We start from the raw sequence: 21,766 nt of genomic DNA, 5'->3' as shown, positions 1-21,766 counted from the left end.
GTGTGTTGCCATGGTGGGTAACCATGGATGCAGTGCTTCTGTTCCCTCAACACCACTGTTTACCTCGGTGGGGTCAGTGACCGTGAAGCTGTACAACATTCTCTTCCATTGCCCATTCAAACCTTCAAATGTCACCTGAACCAGGTGGAGCTGTCGCTTTGAGACATCCAAAAAGTTTGTCTGAAAATCACATGATGTCTGGTCAGAGTGCCGATCCCTTACTTCTTATCAAGATGTCACAGAGATAGACTATCTGTCTTAGCAAAGACTCCATTAGGCTCCACCAGTGTACCGAAACTGGACTGTCATCACCATAGTCCAAAATAACTTCAGATACTTCAGATACAGTAAGACAACCTACCAAAGGTTTCTATATGTGTACTGCTATAGAACAGACACACTGGCAAAGAGCCATGTTGTCTGTCCTGGTGACCTCAGACAGTGTGCAGCTTTTAACCTGCCGGGTTAGACTGCTGATGTGACCGAAACACTGAGAAAATGTGAAGCTGGTCGTGAGTTTCACAAGGGGCTCGAATACCGGAGATGCACAAAAGCGAGTGGGACAGACGAGACGGGAGGTTTCAGCTCGAGGAGAACGATAAGCCGTTTCAATGCGGCATGATAGGTAACACCCGCACTGCTAACAGAGAGGTGACCGTGTTCACACCTTGACAGCAAATATGGAGCAGAAGCCCAGAGCGCTCTCTGGATCACGTCAAAATAATGTTTACCACTATAAAAGGTCTGACAAGTGGCCATGTAACGCACCTACATGTATTATGTTCCATTGTATTGGCCTATTCAACATTTACCTGAAGAATGCTGTATATCGACTATTCCTTTCCTATTTTTGTTTTGTCAGTGCACTGAAACGTTTATAAAACACAAATAGTACACTTCAGTAACATACATTGCCAAACTGTAAAAAACTAGCTGCAGTCGGCTGTCATAGGCAGCATTTTTGCCTGATTACGAAGCGAAAGTTTCAGTGTTTACTTAGCTAGAGCTACGATTTGATAACCAGGATATTTTCTCCAAATCTCTGAAGAAGATGCTTCTCACAATTTCCTAGCTCGGACCGCAGATTCCATGTAACAGTTTAATCTAAAAACAATGTCAAAGGCTTTCCAAATGACTTACCATTTTGGCTTTGGGTAAACAAGCAGTCCTCAGTGAATGGCACGCAGGCTTAAGACGATCGATGTGACAAACAGGTGTATTTTCTGAAAATGTGTCCTTTTCCAAATACCAGTCCGTAGATTCAAAGAGGCGACAAAGTCCAGCGCACAGCAATAAGCCAGATGTTCTCCCTGAAAATGTCGGATTGAATGTCCTCAGGACCCGTATTCCCTGTCCATACTGCGGAGCTGCGTTCGAGCTACGATCTCGACGCGCAGTGGCACAGACTACTGTCGCGTTCCAGGCGAACTGGAAAGTTAAACTTCGAGGCTGCTGGCTGACGAGATGGACGGCGCGAACGATCCATAAATGGAGAATTCGCCTTTTGCCTCTAGCCAATAGGAGCGACCTATCGCCGCGACACTCCCGGAGGGAATCCCACCAGATGATTTGGGTTGGATTTGGAGTTAGCGTCATCATGTAGCCTACACATAGTAGGCTATGTGCTATCAAATGATGGTTAACAGAAGCAGATTCGAAATCATGGGGAACAGTGTGTCATTTTTGGAAGAAAGGAAAGCTTGTTCTTGGTCAAGTCCATATTTGTTATGTAAGAGATTTGGCAGAGAGAAGTTAGTCTACTCTGCAATTCGTTCTGGATGGAGAAGGCTTGTTACATTCAAATATTAACATAGCCTATTCTATAGGCTACCATACTTCATTGCGTATCTGACAAATGCAATTAGGCCTACATGTTTCAGTTGTGATGTCAGTGTGCTTCCACTCGAAATATTTCACTATAGCCAATCTAGATGTTGTCAATTAGAACTAGGCCTGCAACAATCAATCATTAGTCTAGTTGTCAAATATCACCAACTATTTAAGGCTACAGGGTTCATTGGTTTGTATAATTTCTATTATTTATTTTATTGTAAAAGAAAATACCTCAAAGTTTGTAGCTTTATTTTATCCTCCATTACAGTAGCCTAAACTAAATAGGCCATCTTAAGGTTATAAGGCAAATTAACATTAACATAATTAACATTTGAGGACAACAATTTTTGTTTGTGGTGTTACAAAAATAATCAACAGATTAATCGACTATGAAAAGAATTGACAATTACAACAATGGTCCAGTGTCAGATCTGAAATTTTAAAATTTCAACCTTTATGTAATCTGTTTAAGATATGCCACAGCAAATATTCCCTGTGATATCATACAAAGAGAAAATATGTAGGTTACATGTCATGAGAGGCAAATGTTATTGCCAATAGGTTCCCACCCGGAAAAGGATTTTGGAAGGCTTTCTTGGAAAAGCAACACTGTTACCATGATGTCTCAGATTATATGAGCATATATCATTTAGTCAGGACTTTGATGTGGCCATAATTACAAGTACTAGTTTTATGGAGGAAACATTACAGTATGTGAGATAACAACAGCCTCATCCCTGGAATAGAATTGGAATGCAGGGCTTAAAGGATAATTCCGGTGTGATTTTGACCTAAAGTGTGTTGAAATATGATAACGAGTGTGAACGTATGTCTCATAGCTCACCTCGGCTTGTCCCCTGCACTTAGAAATCTGGCGCTAGTTAGCCAATGCTACCAACACAGTGTTTCATTGTGGTGCCTCGGGCATCGGCCTAGCCATGCAAATAAATCACTGTTTTACACCATTTACGAGGCTCAAAGTAGCTCCATACTTCATTGGTAGACTTTGCAGCAACTGAATCCATGCATTTCCATTGAATTATTTTTGGAATCTGATCCCTTATCATACCTGTTCGTTCGTACTCGTCACTCGACTTATCGTGACTAAATTCAAGATGGCGTCGAATGGTAAAATTCCTTAAGGTACTGTCTGTATAAATCGTCTTGTATAAACTACCAGTGCTTTTTCAAAGTTCTCTATGTCTCGTTTTAAATGTCAAGGCCCTCGGAAGTCTACCAATGAAGTATGGAGCTACTTTGAGCCTCGTAAATGTTGTAAAACAGTGATTTATTTGCATGGCTAGGCCGATGCCCGAGGCACCACAACGAAACACTGTGTTGGTAGCATTGATTTCTGAGTGCAGGGGACAAGCCGAGGTGAGCTATGAGACATACGTGTTTCAACACACTTTAAGTCAATATCACACCGGAATTCTCCTTTAAAGCAATAGAAATGTCTGTGCCTGAAGTTATCAGACATTTATGAAGCAGGGTTGTTCACAATTTGAATTGCAATTCTGCTTCCTGTTTGCTATCTCAATTGAAATGCAAGTGAAATTCAAGAATTGAATTTGAATTTATAAGCCAGTTTCAATTCAATTCTGGAATTTTGCACAAGCCTGTTATGAAGACATCTGTAGTCTCATTGCCTATTTTCAAATCTTAAGCATACTAGCTCACGCCTGAATTCAGACATGGTGCCTGAACACTTGGATGCCTTGGCCCTGGGAATGGCAGCTTCTGCAGTGGTCAAGAGGTTAGAGGTCAGGTGTGTGTGTGTGTGTGTGTGTGTGTGTGTCAGAGTCAGATGGTGTCACTGTTGCTCTGACAACCTCTTGATTCCAGTCAGTTTAATTAGAAGAGGTTCACACCAGTGACTACTTCTGATGGTAAACTAGAGAGTGACTTATTTACTTCTCACTTCTGGCACTTCAGGTGATGGCACAGTAATGTGAGCCTCTGGCGCCCCCCTCAGCCTCAGATCAGAATTGCACCAGGAACATAGACTTCAGGGAGGGTTCTGAACAGTTCACACTGGAGGCAATGTCTGACTCTTGAATGGATCCATTCTAGATCAGATTTCAATCCACCCCTCATCAGGCACATATGTGCTCTAGAAAATATCAAACACAGTTATGTTCTAGATTAGGCCCACATATGTTCTAGATCATGCTACATGAGAGCCAGATCCACCACCCCACCCCTTGCCTCAAGTGGTGTTTTCTCCCTCTCTGTAGATGCCAGATGGTTATTAGCCTGGATCCAAAAGATTAAGGGCCTGGCCATGAATAATGTAATGGCCCAGCTCGAGGAGCAGCACCAAGCATGCATTTGAAAATCTCACTGCACGCAATTGGACACTATACGACCAATGTTAACTTACTGATTCCGGACTTCGACGCAATTGGATAACACCACGACTGTCATCTGTTTAGCTCGCCTCTGGCCCGCTTATATCAGATACACAGATGTGATTGGTTCTCCGCGATGCAAGGGGCAAAAGTAACGTGCATCATTACTCATTGCCAGAGTCTCTCGCTGAGCAAATGCTTCCGCAAGAACTCTGGATTCCCAGAGTAGATGGTAATGTTTGTTGCAAGGGAACAAAATCACAGGGGCATCATGTTACAAACTTGATGCTGTGTGAAAGACTGATGATATTTGAGCTCAATAGCCAATCAAATGCAGCCCTTCAAACAGCCAATCAAATGCAGCCCTTCCTTCAGTGCTCCTGAGACATGTCGTCCCACTTGGCCCAAGCCCTGAACTGGGCACAAACACCACAGATTGCTTATTGCTTATTGTCATATGTATTATAGATTATATGAGGGAGAGCCAGGGCAAAACCTCATTCAAATTTTAATTGCATTTTATTGTACAATGTACCTTTAAATGCACACGACGCAATAAACCTGAATTTTGAACTTGAAACTTAAGCACTTCTGAGCTCACGCAGAACAAACAGTTGGAGAAACTTGAGCAGAATTCAGCTGAATTTGACAAAAAGTAAAAAAGTGTTTAAATCATAAAAGACTGGGCCTTGAATACCACAGGAATAGCAATGAACAGAAACATTGACTTAATTCTACAGTCACCTCTGAATGTGTCAAACTCCTGGCTGTTTAAGTCAGTATTTTTCCATGGCAAGAGCATGAAGCAACATTAACCATTTATTGTGCATTGGTGAGCCACACACAGCAAACCCTTTTCCCTGATTGGCCACTTCCCCTCTTGTACTTCAGCAGAATTTGTTACCAATCAGATATTACCAGATGCAGTGTACACAACACAATGTGGTTGCTGTCTGACAGCAGCTCACGGTTTCCTCAGTCTGAACTCAGACTGTGAGCAGCAATGGGGTTATTCGGCTTTGCTATACTGACACATCTCCTCCTGAAATGCTACGGTAAGAGACATTTTGTTGAAAAGGCAACATTGCATTACGGAAACAGATTTGTGGGAAATACTTTCTCATTTCTTTATGTCCTTAAAGAGCACCACTGCTTTGAAAGTGAAGTGCCCAAAAAGGAATGCAAAGCTTTCAGGATATACACCCTGCAGAGCTACAACAAGGAGTTAAATGAAGAACTTACTCTCAATGTCATGCTTTAACTTGTACATGTCATGTTCATTTGTCACTGATTTCTGTTGATTCAGTCATTATCATGTTGGAATGTATAAAAGTATTTAAAGTTGTATATTGTTTATGTTAACAACATAAACAATATTTATGTTATGTTCAAATGTTTATGTATATTGTTTGAACTTAGAGAATTATTTCAATGTATGGTAGGCTATGGATGTTGATAACCAATTGAATACCCTTGTAAATTAATTGAAATATTAGTTAGGACACCTAATTGCTTGTTCCTGTTTTGCACTTATTGTAAATATGTTGTGCTTTCTTCAACAAAGTTACTCTGATGAAGGTCTTAGGCTACTGACCGAAATGTCAATTTATCATTTAAACCGGCTGTACCTTGGAGTAATGCACTTTTCTTTTTTTCTTTGTTACCCTGAAGTTGTCCTTGCAAAATAGCTGCACCTGCAGAATAATCCATCAAGGTGTGCAGGCTCCTCTCTGTTCTATGTACCATTAGTGTTGAATGTGATGCAGTAGAGTGTGATGTGATGTCAAAAGTAAAGGAGATACTGCTGATTGGAAAGAAAGAATCCTCTGAATGCTAATGAATATTTCTATTGTTTAGGGCATACTTATTTCTATCATCAGACGGATGACAATGATGATGATAGTAAGATCACCTTGTCCTGTAAGGCTTCTCTCTGGCGGATTGACAACCAGGTGGATTGTGATTGGGATGAAAGCCAGACAATGATAACTGACACAGTTCCCTGCTCACAAGGATGTGGTGGAGAACTGAACAGCCAGGTGGATTTAGACAGAAGGCAGAAAGAAATAACTCCCAATGGGTTCCACCCAGAAGGAAGTGGTCTACAAGGTCCTCTGTGCTGTTGCTCAACAGAATGTGGTGAAGATGGAACATACCAAATAGAAGCAAGAAGTGGATTCTATGCTTGTGTCTGTGATTGCACTTTTCAGCCAATATACTCATTCAACCCTCACCCTGATGTTGTGGACACTTACATTGTAGCTGTTGGAGGTACACAATGTGAGTTGATATTTTGTATTAGTTAGTAAAAACACCGGACTATGTTTTATGTGGAATGGAAATAATTGCACAGTACACTGCTATCAGCTGTAGCAACCACACCCAGTGGTCCCCTTTGGCCAGCATGGCCATATAATGGAACAGGCATCACAGCCAACACATGTAACAATAAAGTGCAACACACGGATAATCTCAACTGTACATCAGGGCTGTAGTACTCGAGTCCGGTCTTGAATTCGAGTCCAGAATCAAGACATTTTTTTTATTGTCTCAGTCTTGGACCCGCTGGTATTTGGACTCGGACTTGTCTTGGTGTTGGCCACTGGTATTGCCAAATTTTCTACTTGGTCTTGACCGAGTCCAACGCATGCTTAAAATATATCTATTTTTCTAAATTAGAAATTAGAATTTTTCATTTATCTGACCATGATCAGACAAAATAGATGTTTCATTTATTCAAAATTAATCTGTAATGGCTGTGCTTTGACATTACAGAACTAATCTTTTACCTGAAAAAGTATAAAATAGTGTAAAAAGAAAATTACATAGTTAGTAGTGGTGTTGAGAATTAGTTTTCTGTTTTCGGTCTCTCACTTAGGGCTTGGTCTAGAACAGTTTTGGATTCAGTATTGGATTTGAACCTCTTTTGACTCAGTCTTGACTTAAGTTGGTGTTGACTACAGGCCTGTCGTACATGCAACACACAACAAGGGTGTTATCATACACATCAATACGGGGATAAGCACATTAGGCACAACCAAAGAGAGACTAAAGAAGCTAACATATACACCATATGGTAACTCAAATACAACTACAATAACTGACATTTACACATTATCTCATTCACACTTTCAATCGCACAGGATTTTGGGAACACTCATTCAACAGTAGACACTTACAATCACCAACGGCACAATATTTTCAGAGATTTTGTACTGATGACATTATTCTTCTTGTCTACAGTTGAGCATGAGCTGCCAACTCAACAGAATGTAACTGAAGGGTCAGCCATCCTTCTAAGCTGTCTCTTCACAATCCACCGTCGTTGGTCCTATGTGATCTACTGGCTGAAGGTGAACAGTGGAAATGGGAGAGCCACCTGCAAATCGTCCTGCAGCAGTGAGGGCCGTCATGACCAGATCTGCTCTGAAGACGCACGCTTCACCTCACCAGGTCCTTCAAGACGTAACCTGCACTGGACCTCTCATGATGTCAGTATCAACAATAGCCAGCTTAACGACAGCGGTGTTTACGTGTGTGTCCTGAACAAGCTGAAGAGACGGAGAAAAAACAACATTGATGGACAAAACACACAGGACCAAAGTGAGCTGGACACAGAAGACAGAAAGAGAAAAAGACACTGGATTGTAATACGCAGCATCACAGTCAATGTGACAAGGAACAGCCAACCAGAGCCAACCAGGAAGAAGCCAGGTAAGAGCATGCTAGTTAAGAGCATGTTAGTTCCACACTGCAGGAAGAAGCCAGGTAAGAGCATGCTAGTTAAGAGCATGTTAGTTCCACACTGCAGGAAGAAGCCAGGTAAGAGCATGCTAGTTAGCAAGTTCCACACCGCAGGTTAGTTCCAGGTAAGAGCATGCTAGTTAAGAGCATGTTGGTTCCCACTGCAGGAAGAAGCCAGGTAAGAGCATGCTAGTTAAGAGCATGCTAGTTCCATACTGCAGGAAGAAGCCAGGTAAGAGCATGTTAGTTAAGAGCATGTTAGTGCAGGAAGAAGCCAGGTAAGAGCATGCTAGTTAAGAGCATGTTAGTTCCACACTGCAGGAAGAAGCCAGGTAAGAGCATGCTAGTTAAGAGCATGTTAGTTCCACACTGCAGGAAGAAGCCAGGTAAGAGCATGCTAGTTAAGAGCATGCTAGTTCCATAAGCCAGGCATGCATGTTAGTTAAGAGCATGTTAGTGCAGGAAGAAGCCAGGTAAGAGCATGTTAGTTAAGAGCATGTTAGTTCCACACTGACTGTGACGCATAACATAATCATTATCATCATTGTTATCATGATGTTATGATCATAAAATGTTGTAGTACCAATATTCGTAGTGGCAGTATCAGCAGTGTGAATAGTAGTAGTTGTAGTTAGATGGTAGCAGCAGCAACAATAGTAATAGTAGTATTTGTATTGATAAGGCTGTTTTGTGTCCGATGTCAGTATGTTGAAATCTTTGAAATGCATTTTCAGTCAGAGTTACAAATACAAGACTGCTCACTGTGTGGGTCTCTTGTTTCTGATCTGCAGGAGCTGATGTGGGCTGGTATGTGGCTGGTGCAGTCCTGCTCATCATTATAATTGCTGTCATACTTTTGCTTGCAAGACAAAAAATGAAGAGCAACAAAGGTAACCTTCAGTTCACACAGTATATCATGAAGCAGGGTTAGAAACCTCTTTCATTTAGTTTATGAACGGAGTTGTTTATCAGGGGTTAAATATTTCCAGTTAGGAAGTATCTCCGTTTTACAGTCGTGTTTATCTCAGAAACGTTGTTCTTATCTTAACATCCTGTTTCATATGTTCCTGTTTCAACAGCAAGTCAATCTCTAATGATGCAAAGGTACACATTTTCTTCTTCATTCAGAGACAGTAATAAAAGCAGCGTTATGTGTTTCTGGTGTTATTTTGTGCTCACTTTGTTCATGATATCTCCAGGAGTTGCCATGGGGACCAAGGCACCACTGAGCCAGACTGTGAGTCCCCTCCCTCTGCTCACACACTGTCAACACGCACAGTGACATCACTTCTGTCCTCTCTCACACACTGTCACCACGCACAGTGACATCACTTCTGTCCTGTCTCACGACGAGTCGTATTTGATTGACAAAATTTATTTTAATGTCAAAGGAAATTTAAAGATGATACCAAAACTAGTTTATAAAAGCAAACCTAAAACAAATATGGAAATAAGGAAACTCCCCCACCAAGAAATGCTCCTGTTAATGTGTGAATGTTGGGAGCTATTTTTGGTGTGTGAATTTGCATTTTTTTCTCTTACACTTGCTTTGACTCTGCACTGAACAAATACATTTTATAAAATGCAGCATCATGTCACTGGATAACAGGGTCTGCTAAATGAACGAATGTAAATTAATGAATGTATATTTTACACTGACCCCCGACACTGTTCTCCATAGGCGCTCCCTATGCAGTGGGCGTCCGGCAGCATGAACCGTACTCAGTAGTACACATCAGGAAACAGACGGACAGTGGGTCCACTCCAGCAGGACCCAGTGGACAGTCCTCAGATGTGCCTGAACCATATTCAGTGGTTCAGTTCAGACCGCAGCCGGACAGTGTTGGGTTCACTCCAGCAGGACAGACTGCAGACGTGCCAGAAACCTATTCAGTCATCACACCCAGTGAAACAACAGGTACCTGGAACTAGACTCACAGCGGCAGTCTGGACCTTTGACAGACGTTAATATGACCAAATGGATGTTATGACCAATTCTAAAACTGATAGTTCCGGTCCTTGATTGTGATTGGCTGAATTGTGTTCAATGCCGTTGTAAAATCCAACATACACCTTGACCGCATTTCGTTCTATATTACTGCGCTACCATAACTTGATACAAAAGTTAAAGTAGCTGCGTCTCGACGTTGCTTGGCAACCATTCAATTAGAGGAAATATATTTCTTGGCGGAAGAATGATTATCTATGAATAAATCTTTACATTTCTAGTTGCTGTGCCTTCACTTTATGAAATTTTGCCAGGTATTTATAGTAACAGTTTTAGAAAAGCAATATGCCAGTCGAGTCTGTAGGTTACACTGATTCTACAACAGCTAAGGGGGGTTTTAGGGACTCCACTAGCGTGTCGAGCCTAACAACGCCCCTTAGCTGTTGTAGAATCAGTGTAACCTACGGCCTCTCGGGGCTTATTGCTTAAACGGATGTTATGGCCAAATTCTATGGATGCTTGAGAATCTGGATGCTCTCCTGAGACAGTCATGAATGCTGTGAAATTACAACCGGGTCCAGCCTCATTAGCCAATCACAAAGCATCCACAGTGATGGACATATATACCATCCAACCAATTTGTTTGTGCCTCTCCATCTGGTGTAAGTTCAATTTCACTGGCAGAACAGAAGGCCCCATGTAACAGACTATTATATATACTGATCTGTCCATGTGGAGAATAGGGAAACAGCTTAACAATGCAATTATGTATATCTGCTAGCCCATTTGTGTATTAATAGTTTCCACTGACATTAATTAGTTGTATGGATTTTCTATTTGATATTAAGTAATACATTATTTCACGTGTTTTATCAAGCTATGTGCCTGTTTAATAAATAAACATTAATTAGCCTAGGCCATATGTTTTATGAGTCACACGTTGCTTACTGTGCTGTGAGAGACTGAGAGGAAGCAAAAAGAGACCTAGAGAATGGCGGCGATGTGCACCCTATTTAAAGGGGGCCAGTACAAAAGAGGAGAGGTGCTTAATGGACATTTGTAAAATAGTATTTTTTTACTCTTAAGTTTCTTTATTCTCTGACCCTCACTGTTTTGTGTCACTGATTGTGTATTTTATCTCTTCTTTTTTATTGTGTGCTTTACTCCTTTTATTTGTTGTGAAGTAAAACAGTTTGAGCTGTTAAATAAAATGTTACTTTATGATTTTAACTTTGAAAACTGCTTTTCTCTGTAAATATATATACTGTTCAAAAAACTTAAGGGAACACTTTTCCACAATTGTTAAAACACATTTTTTGAAACCTTCCACCCTTTTCTGCATTCTCAAACTACATTCACAGAATAGAATGTCTGACAGTTCTTGCAAAACAAAACACTCACCTCAAAAGTTTTACTTGTGCTCAGAACCAAACAGTGTCAGAGTACCGATCCAGTGTATGATTGAAGTGTTCCCTTAATTTTTTTTAGCAGTATATATGAAAAAATTAAAAATCTAGTTCTTCTTTAGTTGTTTTAAGAAGTGGTGACATCATATGGAGGAAGGAACTTAAAACTTTGTGTAAGGTTTAGATCGGGGTGTCAAAGATACGACCCTTAACAGTCACCAGGGGGAGCAGATGGAAGGAGTACAAAACATTACAGATTCACATCCAGTTATCATCGACTATGTTATCATCAATATCTCTGTGATATGATTAACTACAATTAACTACAGTCCATCCTCACAAAACTACAATCCATCCTCACAAAGGAAGATGCAGAAAAGGAAAAATGCAGTTTGCTACAAAATTATTATTATAATTATTATCATACTGTATACTTTCTATGCTGGTGAAAAAGAGAAAGACTGACATGGAAGGTAGGGTATTTCAAGAAAGAAGGAGCAGTATATGACAGCACATGATAAACCAATAAACCTATATGCCTTATTTGCTCATAAGTGGGTAAAGGATTAAATCAGCAAACAAAAATCTGATAACCATGCAGAAAATGTAAAATGACGGTGCCCATGAGGTCTCATTAAAACAAATCTGGCCCACTGCCTATGAGTCTAACAACCCTAGTGTAGATGGTTTGTGTTTAACATTTTGCTTTCTCAAATACATCACAAGGGGGCGCTGCTGCTACATGCAAACTACTCTACAACCTCTTGAAGCCTGTAATCTCATGTGTGTATAACAACACAGTGGTGTCATGCTGCACATGACTGCTGAGGTGTCTACAGAGACCCAGCCATGCCTGTATTTTATGACATACTTTACACGTTTGTGTTCATGCACTTCAGTTGTTCTGTGTCTATGTTGCACTGACTGCAGTCCTCTAGAAATTACATTACATTAATTTATTGTATACCCTTATGGAGGAAGGACTTTCAAAGTCAGATAGATAGATAGATACTTTATTGATCCCCAGGTGAAATTCAAGTCAAAATCAGCCTCTAAACATGAAAAGACACCAGCCTAGTGGGTATTTCACTCTCATGACATTACTTAATTCAACACACACTCTTCCAGTCAGCAGTGTGTCATACACATTGTCATCAGTGTATGAGTAGTATAGAGTTCATACTTTGCAGTTGGTTGATAGTGGCAGATTGTAGAATGGTAGTGATCATATGATCACAATGAATTAAACATTTGAACTTTTAAAAACATTTTAAAGTAGATATCACCCCCACCATCGTTAAAGTGACAGCAACAACAATATGTTTTCCTGTTAGTGTTCTGTGTGTGTGTGTGTACGTTTGTGTATGTGTATTAAAGAAGGTTCACACACCAGTGACTACTTTGGATGGTAAACTACAGAGTGACTTTTTTACTTCTGGCACTCAAGGTGATGGCACAGTAATGTGAGCCTCTGGTGCGATGCTACCAACAGCTTTTTCAGTGGTGGTGCTTCAGCATCGGGCTAGCCATGCAAATAAATCACTGTTTTACACCATTTATGAGGCTCAATGTATCTCCACACTTCATTGGTAGACTTCCGAGGGCCCTGACATTTAAAACGAGACATTGAGAACTTTGAAAAAGCACTGGTAGTTTACTTACAAGACGATTTATACAGACAGTATCTTCACGAAGTTTAGCCTTTGCAGCCATCTTGAATTTAGTCACGATAAGTCGAGCGACGAGTAAGAATGAACAGGTATGATAAGGGATCAGATTCCATAAATAATTCATGCATGGATTCCAGTTTCTTCCAGTGGCAGCAACTGGAATCCATGCATTTCCACTGGAATTATTTATGGAATCTGATCCCTTATCATACCTGTTCATTACTAGATATTCAATTTATCGTGACTAAATTCAAGATAACAAAAAAATTTCGATGAAGATACTGTCTGTCTATCGGTAAGATTAGAAGCAGGCTCTATGTTTCTGTTTGTGTTACACTTTCATTCAATATTAAAATGTTACTCCTGGATGAATATAAGAGCTACCAGGCAGGTGGTGCCACACAGGGCAGGCAACATGAGTCTGCCCTGTCAAAAACCTCCAGGGTCAAGTCATTTTTGTTTTATTTGGCAAGTGGTCAAAAGGACCTCTGGACCTGGAGGTTTTCGGACAACAGAGCCAAAATCCGGGAGTAAGTGCAGCCTTCTTAAAGGGGTGATAGAATATAGGGTATTTTGTGCTGGTCCTTAAGGTCTCTGAATAGGGTGTGTAACATTGGTTGGGCTGAAAATGGCATATGTGCTGTTCTATGCGCCCTAATGCAAACCTGGTTAAAAGCCCTAGAATGAAACGAGAGAGGTTTTCTTCCTTTTCATGGTATGCTCATGAATATTTAGATGAACATGCAAAGTGCTGATTGGTTGGTTTACAACGGTGAAGACAAGACATAAAAACAATTTTATGACCAAGACAAACATAACACTCACTGAAACAAAAAAGGTAAAAATAAATATGGCATATAACATAGGTGTTGAACAGCATATTTGAGCCTGAATCAAAGGAAGAATAAAAAATAGAGAGAGCAAACCAATAAGGGGCCCATAGTTTGGAAATGACTAATTGGCAGAGTGGTAAGTTTTGTCATTTACTGTTTGTGTTTCAGGACAACAACACCACAGTTGTAAAAGTACAAGTTAGCTAGCTGTAATACTAGTGCGGTGACCATTGTGGGTCCAATGTCAGGATGTTAGTGTGAGGACTAGGGGACTAAGGGAAACAGTTGCATCCTTATAGGTTGGTGTTTTTAGCATTGTAAGCAACAGAAGCTTCTTATCTTTGCACACAAAACAAATGTTTTACAACTTGTACCCAATTTTTTGTGCAATGGGTTTTTTGTCAAGATGTCCAGTTAGCTGTGCTAGCTGAAAAGTTTCCTGTTGTATTCAGTCAGTGGGCAGTTCAGGCTATGCTGTAGGATGAAAGGTGCCTGCTGCTTGTCAATGGCTGGAAAGTACTCGTTTTTGTCAGTAAAGTATATTCTCCTCCTGCTGAATAGGTCATCTGATTAGGAGTTCCACCATACATTATGGTCAGTGGTAATATGTGATCTTACCACAATCTCTTTGGTCTTGTTAGCTGGGCAGGAGGCTCTGTCCCTGCAGCGTGGTCAGATGACTGGAGCCTCCAACCTGTGTATTGAGTCGAGTAGCCATATAGCCTACCAAGTTATTGGCGTCAAGAAAATATCACTATGTGATTGTGTCAGTAGGTCTCACGGTCATAAGTCAATGTACTTTCGGTAACTACTATCCTGCTGATTAAGTCATCTGATCATGCTCATGAATATTTTGAACTTTCTTTCCATTGGTTAGGTTTAATGTATGATCTTACAACGGGACGCCCAGTTAGCTGGGCAGGAGCTATGTGCATTTTGTAGCCTATGGCTGAAGTGAAACGAGGTCAACGAAAATATTACTAGGCCTACTCTTGTTTGTGTCAATTCAAAAACACTTTTATTTATCCCCAAGGGGCAATTTACATAGTACCATGGAGTAGAGTACAATAATCAAAAATCCTATAAATATCACTGTTTAAAATACAGTGGGGTACAGTCAGTAGGTCTAATGTAATCTTGTAACTATCCTACTGACATCTGGTTGAGATTATTACCTTCTTTCCATGTGATCTTACAACTCTGGTAACTAAAACTGGAGACATTTACTTAAGCTACTTTGTGCTTCCTGCTCATTCAAAATTACGAAATAACAGCAGGGACATTGTTTGTTTTTACAAGTTATGAAAAGAAGGTTCCTGAGGAGCTGACCTGAATGACCATCATGGCCTCGATCCGTTGTGCCTCTATATTTATTCTTTGCAAAATGCAATGAATATTTACAGAGCTGACCATGGCCGTTTGAGAATCAGAGGGATGGAAAGGTGAGGACAATCTGATACAAGTGTTAGCAGTTACAGTATATAAATAAAATATTTTTAACCAATACACATTCATTATTGGTTCAGCATATTGCAAAAACACAATTTGATCAACACCACAAAATGACAAACTTTTTTTTTTTTTTTTTTTCAACAATCGTCCAGTGATACTCTAATGTAAAAAGATTAAAAATAAATAGTAAAAAATGTGCTTTTCCACCCTGTTCTCATTGCAGGCAATGAAGTGACTTGGCCTACAGGTCTTTTGTGAGCAGATGCTTGGGTTTCCTTAGAAGAAGCGTCCGTGTCATGATCCCCTCGTGTGTGGTGCTACGCATATGGAGGGAGCGTCCGGATACTTCAGGGCAGTACGTTGGATTCAGACCCCTTGTCGACTGAACCGTGACTCATGTTCAGCAACAGCATCTCCATGGAAGGTCTGTCAAGCTGAGCCCACAAGTCCTGGGGCACAGGAATCCGCTGGACGGCATCCCAATCAGGAAGAGGGTCTTTGATGATCTCGAAGAGGACAAGAAAGAGGACTTTTGGATATTGGATACTGTAATACAGTGCATTGTAAGCTGTATACTGTACAATAAACAAATTGTATGGCCCTGAACATTGTGCTTTGTTTACAGTACTGATGATGATTTTGACACCAGTAGCATCAGGTCTAAGACAGCCTGTTGTGTGTGAATCGATAAGTTCTTTTTAGTGCCTATACTGTTACACATTTTGATTTGTTGTTTGTAATAAAAAAAGTATATTTTATTAAACTTACAAATTGTTTGGCAAGTCTGTACATAGTTTCTCCTTGGCTGTCTTCTGTTGTGGGGACTCAGCATTCTCATTGAAGTGCATGGCTGCAAGATAAAACCTAAACCAAACAACAGAAATGTTGTAACACAAGTGAAAGTCACTTTTGCATGCACACACCAAGCTGTTCACTCACAGCAAAAGCATTTGCTAATATTCTAAGCCCTGCAAGATGCCACACTTGGAGCATCTGTTTGACATGCTGCGTTTGTCATGTTGTCGTTCTTGTAATGTTCTAAAATAAGAACGTGCAAATAAACCCATTGTATTTAGACAACACGGTTTTCAACATATCGACTAGATATCATTTGAATTGATAACGTGAAGTTGTTTCCACTTCTGACATCAAAAGCTTATGTGGGTTATATTACAGCTTAGCAACCAAACTATCATGTTACTCAGCTTCAGTTAGCTATCTTGCTGAGAACATGAGAGCAGCTAACCTGTCAGATATCTCGACAAACATGCATAGTAAAATGTAGGTTAACATGACAACACAGGTTTTATACGAATGACACACAGGAAAATTAAATAGCCTTGCCAATGAACTAAATCACACATTCTACTTGCTAGATACACGTTAGCATGGCTAATAACTGCTTAGCGACAAAATAATACTTACAGCATGCGGTTGTGATGGCCTTACGGTCGGAACAGCCCCTCGTTTCAGTAACAGCAGCGTAGCAAATCCTGCTTTAAACTGTCCAAGGTTTTGATAACTGCCTTCGGTGAAATGTTTTGCAAATTAATAACGGAGTGTCGAACTTTGCAGGGATCTTCTGGTAGAAAAACATTATCCATGCCCGTCGAACTTTTGAATCCTTGGGAAGACTATGGAAAGTCTCCGCTTTCTTTGTAGCCTAAGTTTCAGCCTGGAACACTGCATTTACGACCGTGGCTCATTTTCGATATCCTTGAAGAACTGTCTGCTTTATAATTCCTGTGGAAGTAAACGAGCAGGCAGCTAAACTAATGTTTGTCTCATCTTCGCTCTCCATTCACGTTCCTGGGCTAAGAGCACCAGTGGGCTGGTCTGTATGTAAATTTTGAGGCGTGACAAATGTACAGGCCAGAGCCAAATAAGGTACCACCTGCGAGTTTGCGTAAACTCGGAGCTTCGTTGGGATTCGCCCGTTTTATGGCGGGAGTTTCGAATTGTGAGATTTGCATAGAAAGGAGGTGTCGATGGGGTTTTGAAGTTCTCTGTATATCCATTTCACCCACTGAACTATCGCTATTCATCTATGACAAGGTAAACTCGGTTTTGCATTCTATGACCCCTTTAAGCCCAGTTTAGTTGCCACTGTTCAGCTAAGGAGGTTAGTCTTGACTACTACTATACGAAAGCAGCAGTTTCGTAGCTAGCCATTGACATGGGCTTTAATTTTGGCCAAAAACTGCCACTTACGGTGGGTTTCCACACAGCGAAACACCTCGCGATTTTCGGGGGCGTGACGGCGAAACCGCTAACCTTTTGACTGCAAAGTGGCAAGTGAGCTAATTAGGCTAATCAGCTAATTCAAACGTTTAAGTACTTAATGAAGATATCCAGGGGTCTTTATGCCTCGACTAAGTTGATGTTGCCTATAAACAACAATTCATGTTCATAGAAACAACAAGGTCAATAAAGACATAATATATTTCATACCTGTGTTGCAGCATGTAGCCTAGCTGTCTAGCTAGGTTTACAATGCAATCTAATGTCCTAAAATACTAGCATTTCGCCTGTCAGCTAGCTAAAAAGATCGAGTGCTTAAACTAACATATTGTGGTGATTTTATCTAGACATAATAACTTGTGTGTGTGTGCATACTGGTTTATTAGAAGCATGCTGGTTTATTAGAAAACATTCCATCTTATATAAGGATATTGTTTATGCAACTGTTATGCAACATTTACTGGAAGTCATGAGACTGAGCGGTCAGAGACTAAGAGTGAAACTAAGGAGGAATGGCAGTGAAAGTAAAACCAAACAGGGCTTAGAAGAAGTGGAGGGGTTTACAAGAAAAGGAGGCAGAACCAAAAGTGAAAGTACACATAGAACCAAAACAAACGCATACTCTGCCTGGCAACAGATTACACATAGGACCTGGCCACATGTATCCTGCCTAGTAACACACATTTTTTAATGTTTAAATGAGAAGGGTTTTCCACCAATATCTCAAGTCCCAAAACGTTCTGATTGGCTAAAAGGGGCCTGGTGGCGTTCCTGGAGATAGGAGCGCCTCCCAGGCCCCTGAGAGCATAAAAAGAAGGAGCTCAGGCACATTCAGATCAGATCTCATCGGGTAGCAGCTGCCACTCATCACTCTATTGCCTGGCCGGTCCAGTCCTGGCGCTGTTTGGATTGTATTATCACTGCAATACGGGTGAATAAAGGATCAACAGTCTTCAGCTTCTGTCGTCTTGGTGTTTCTCTTCGGTCTTTGACATCAGAGTGCTAGTTGGATTGGAGGTTCGGGAAAGTGGATAGTTTTTCCACGACAATATATAGTGGTCTATTTAGTGGTGTATGTGCTCTGATTAAGTTCGTGTGGCATATAAACCACAATTCGTGTTAATACAAGTGCCAATGTTCGTGTAGAAACATTTTAATCACATACAAATTTTAGTGTTACAGCTCAGGTAGTCTCCGCCATCTTGGTCAGACTTTTTTTTGTTACTCCGCCTCTAAACACAAAGACGCGGACCTGATTGGTTCTCGAATGGTCCTCATTTAAATAAAGTTAAACTTTGGCCAACTTTGTTTCGCCTGCCTTGGCGATTCGCTTTCATTTCGCCCAACCAGGGCGAATTTCGTCTCCATTCAACCTCAATGAGATCGACGCGAAATTTCATTGTGTGGAAACACACCGTTAATGGCCATTATGCTGTAAAGTGTTTTTCACTGCACTGAGTTTTGGCTTGTCTTGTAGCGTTTCAAAAGTTACTACTGAAGTATCTGCACCGGAATCAATTTTGAACGAATCTGGCGTATGTGCAACTGTTAAAGTGGTGCGCCATGGTGGCTTGTCCTCTGCTAGCATTGCATCTTTGCTTTGGTTCAGCTCAACAGAGCCTAGGAAAATGCAGTCATCCTCATCAGCTTCAGTTATCTCCTGCACACTGCACAGCTGTTTTTGAGAAGCAAGCTGTAGCAAAGTGTCCAACTTTGTTACAATTCATGCATTTTTTTCCTTTAGCAGGACGTTGCTAACTATGATCATGATTTCGTCCACACCTTGTGCATGTTCCTTTTCTCGTCTGTTTGTTCATTTTTGCTAAGTGGCCTATTCCTTTTTTATCTTTCTTTCTGAATGATTTTATGTGATCTACATGCTCTGCACCTTTGTATAGTTCTATGATTTGATTAACACATAATGCCTGGCCATTTTAACGGCAGTCCATAGCGTTAGATCACTTTTCATTTGCAATTTTTTTGACGCTTATCACGAATTCCAATCACTAAATGGTCGCGCATCTGCTTGTCTTTTTGAGCCCCAAAATCACTGTTTTCTGCTAGCTCAAAGAGCTGCCTGTCGAAGGCCTCTACATTTTCCCCGGGAAGTTGAACTCTGGAATAGAGGTGGGTCGGTTGCGAACGAATCAGTTCGTTCAAATGGGTCTTTAAAATGAACGACCTGAACTGGTTCATCTTTCCAGTTCTTGTTCGTTCGTCGCTGAATCACACTGACCTAGTGCTGCTGTGAATGCCTATGGCCCAGCTTCCTAAGGCGAGAGCCAAACTAATCGTATGCTGTTGTCTGTATTGTTTCTAAAACGTTCTCATCGAATTAGCCACTGGGAGAGCATACGATAAAAAATAACGATAATGGTTTACATTAACAATTCCATTTTACATTTCAATATTGGCATTTACATTTAAATATCTGTCTAATGGTAAATGTATTTTGTGTCATTCGTTTGTTCTCACGCCAAGACCCCCCAGCTGTTTTTTTAACTTCGGTCTGTCGTTCTCGTTCAGGCAGTCACTTGTTCTTGGCTAGAAGCAGAGTGATTATGGCTCTGTAGCCCATAATGAACACATTTTTAAAAAAGAAATTATCTGATCTAGCCGTAGTCTACTCTATTTACCTTCAATATGTCAATTTAATGTCAAGGTGAATGAACACATTAGCTACTGCTGCTTTGTCTAAAAGTACACATAATCATGAAGTTGCAGCTATATATTTGCCGCTACAATTACAGTGTTGTGTTGACTGTTTGTACAAACGAGGAGCTGAGAACCTGCATTCCATGATTCACCGCTGAACTACGTTGTAGGCTACCGGAAATGCGACTGAATGAACGATTCAGAACGAATCATCTTGGCGAACTGAACGACACGAACTGTGTCATGAGAACGAACGATAAAATACACCTCTACTCTGGATTGAAACTGGGCGAACTTTGCCATGTGGATGCACACTTTGGTCCTCTAAAGCAGCGGTCCCCAACCTCCGGGCCGCGGGACATTCCTAACCGGGCCGTAGCCTACGACAAGAGTAGGCTAAAATGCATGCAAACTAAATAAACTCAATTCGCAATAATGTCACATTCGCAATAATACCCACTGACAATGGTGAGCCAGATACTTCAAAGAAAAAGAAGGGTCATTCAATACGAAATATGACGTCATATTTAAAATATGGTTTCGCAGAGACCGGTGACTCGCATGCCAAGTCCTTTATGTGTGGTATTTGGCGATAAGTTGTCAAACGAAGCAATGAAACCATTAAAGCTAATTCGACATCTAGAGTCCAAGCATCCTACACTTAAGGACAAACCCCTTGAGTTCTTTGAGCGTAAAAACGCGAGCAAGAAGGACAAAAACTAGTCGCAAAAAAGCAACCACATCGGTGAGCGTGGCTGCGCTAAAAGCCTCATAGTGGCTAGTCGGATTGCTAAATCTAAGAAACCCTTTACTATTGGGGAAGAGTTAATTCTGCCTGTTGGTAAAGGCATGTGCAATGAACTCCTTGGGGAGGCTGCAGCTAAAAAAAATAGCTCAGGTACCGCTTTCTGCAAGCACTGTCCATAGGCGAATTGATGATATGTCAGAGGATATTGAGGCACAGTTGTTAGAGAGGGTGAATAGTTCACCGTGGTACGCTAATCAAGTCGGTTGGTTGCAGGTCACTGGCCAGAGTGTTAGAGTTGTGAGAGCCGCTGCAGAGATTTCTTACAGAAAAAAAGTCACCGTTAGCTGCATATTTTAGTGATGAGGGCTGGGTGTCAAAACTCGCTTACCTGTGTGACATATTGAGGGTTGCTTAATGACCTCAACCTGTCACTGCAGGGGAGAATGACGACTGTCTTTAAACTGGCAGATAAAAGTCGCTGCATTTAAAGCCAAGCTTGATTTGTGGGTACGACGAGTGGATCGGGGTGTATTTGATACACTGTAAAAAGTAAAACATTGCTGTTTTTCATTTGATGTACTTTTTTTCATCCCAAAATATTAGATTGTTAAGTAAAATTACATTTTGTAAATTGTGTGAGTCCTTCAATCTATTTTCTTAGATTGATACAATATAAAAGTATAACATAACAATAAAATTCAAATTATACATTTGATCAAATGACTTTTATCGATCAAGCACGATTCGCGCATGCGCACACATGAAAACTCGAGAGAAACTTCTGGAAGAAGACACTGAAGGCAGAACTTGAGTGGATGGTTGTGTTCGGCAGAACAGGAGGACACTGTCAGGTAAGGGAGGAATTAACCAAAATGACACGTCTCC

The 21,766-nt window shown here is 40.8% G+C and overlaps 2 protein-coding genes and 2 long non-coding RNA genes across 4 annotated transcripts in view; 1 reads left to right on the top strand and 3 right to left on the bottom strand.

Moving 5' to 3' along the window:
* Positions 1-1,571, bottom strand: part of myo1ea (myosin IEa) — a 74,295-nt gene extending 72,724 nt beyond the window's left edge. Inside the window, exon 1 of the mRNA XM_048231223.1 lies at positions 1,141-1,571. Coding sequence (XP_048087180.1) covers positions 1,141-1,143 — 3 coding nt within the window. The 5' untranslated portion in view covers positions 1,144-1,571. The remainder of the gene's footprint in view (positions 1-1,140) is intronic.
* A 3,557-nt stretch (positions 1,572-5,128) lies between these two features.
* LOC125286455 lies at positions 5,129-9,860 on the top strand. Its single transcript, XM_048231557.1, has 7 exons — positions 5,129-5,239; positions 6,042-6,464; positions 7,428-7,898; positions 8,720-8,818; positions 9,008-9,032; positions 9,128-9,165; positions 9,610-9,860. The coding sequence occupies exons 1-7, from the start codon at positions 5,188-5,190 to the stop codon at positions 9,858-9,860; spliced, it is 1,359 nt and encodes a 452-aa protein (XP_048087514.1). The 5' UTR covers positions 5,129-5,187.
* On the bottom strand, positions 6,509-9,672 carry LOC125286456. Its single transcript, XR_007192180.1, has 4 exons — positions 9,589-9,672; positions 9,108-9,267; positions 8,691-8,787; positions 6,509-7,735 (listed from the first exon to the last, which is right to left on the bottom strand). It is a non-coding gene; the product is annotated as an uncharacterized LOC125286456 (long non-coding RNA).
* A 5,590-nt stretch (positions 9,861-15,450) lies between the features above and the next one.
* LOC125286676 lies at positions 15,451-17,152 on the bottom strand. Its single transcript, XR_007192218.1, has 4 exons — positions 17,062-17,152; positions 16,663-16,980; positions 16,006-16,101; positions 15,451-15,743 (listed from the first exon to the last, which is right to left on the bottom strand). It is a non-coding gene; the product is annotated as an uncharacterized LOC125286676 (long non-coding RNA).
* Positions 17,153-21,766: the final 4,614 nt, after the last annotated feature.

This window comes from Alosa alosa, chromosome 21 (genome assembly GCF_017589495.1).
Source record: "Alosa alosa isolate M-15738 ecotype Scorff River chromosome 21, AALO_Geno_1.1, whole genome shotgun sequence".
Taxonomy (NCBI): domain Eukaryota; kingdom Metazoa; phylum Chordata; class Actinopteri; order Clupeiformes; family Clupeidae; genus Alosa; species Alosa alosa.
Note: the sequence above shows the minus strand (reverse complement) of the source record. Positions and strands in the feature narration are given on the sequence as shown.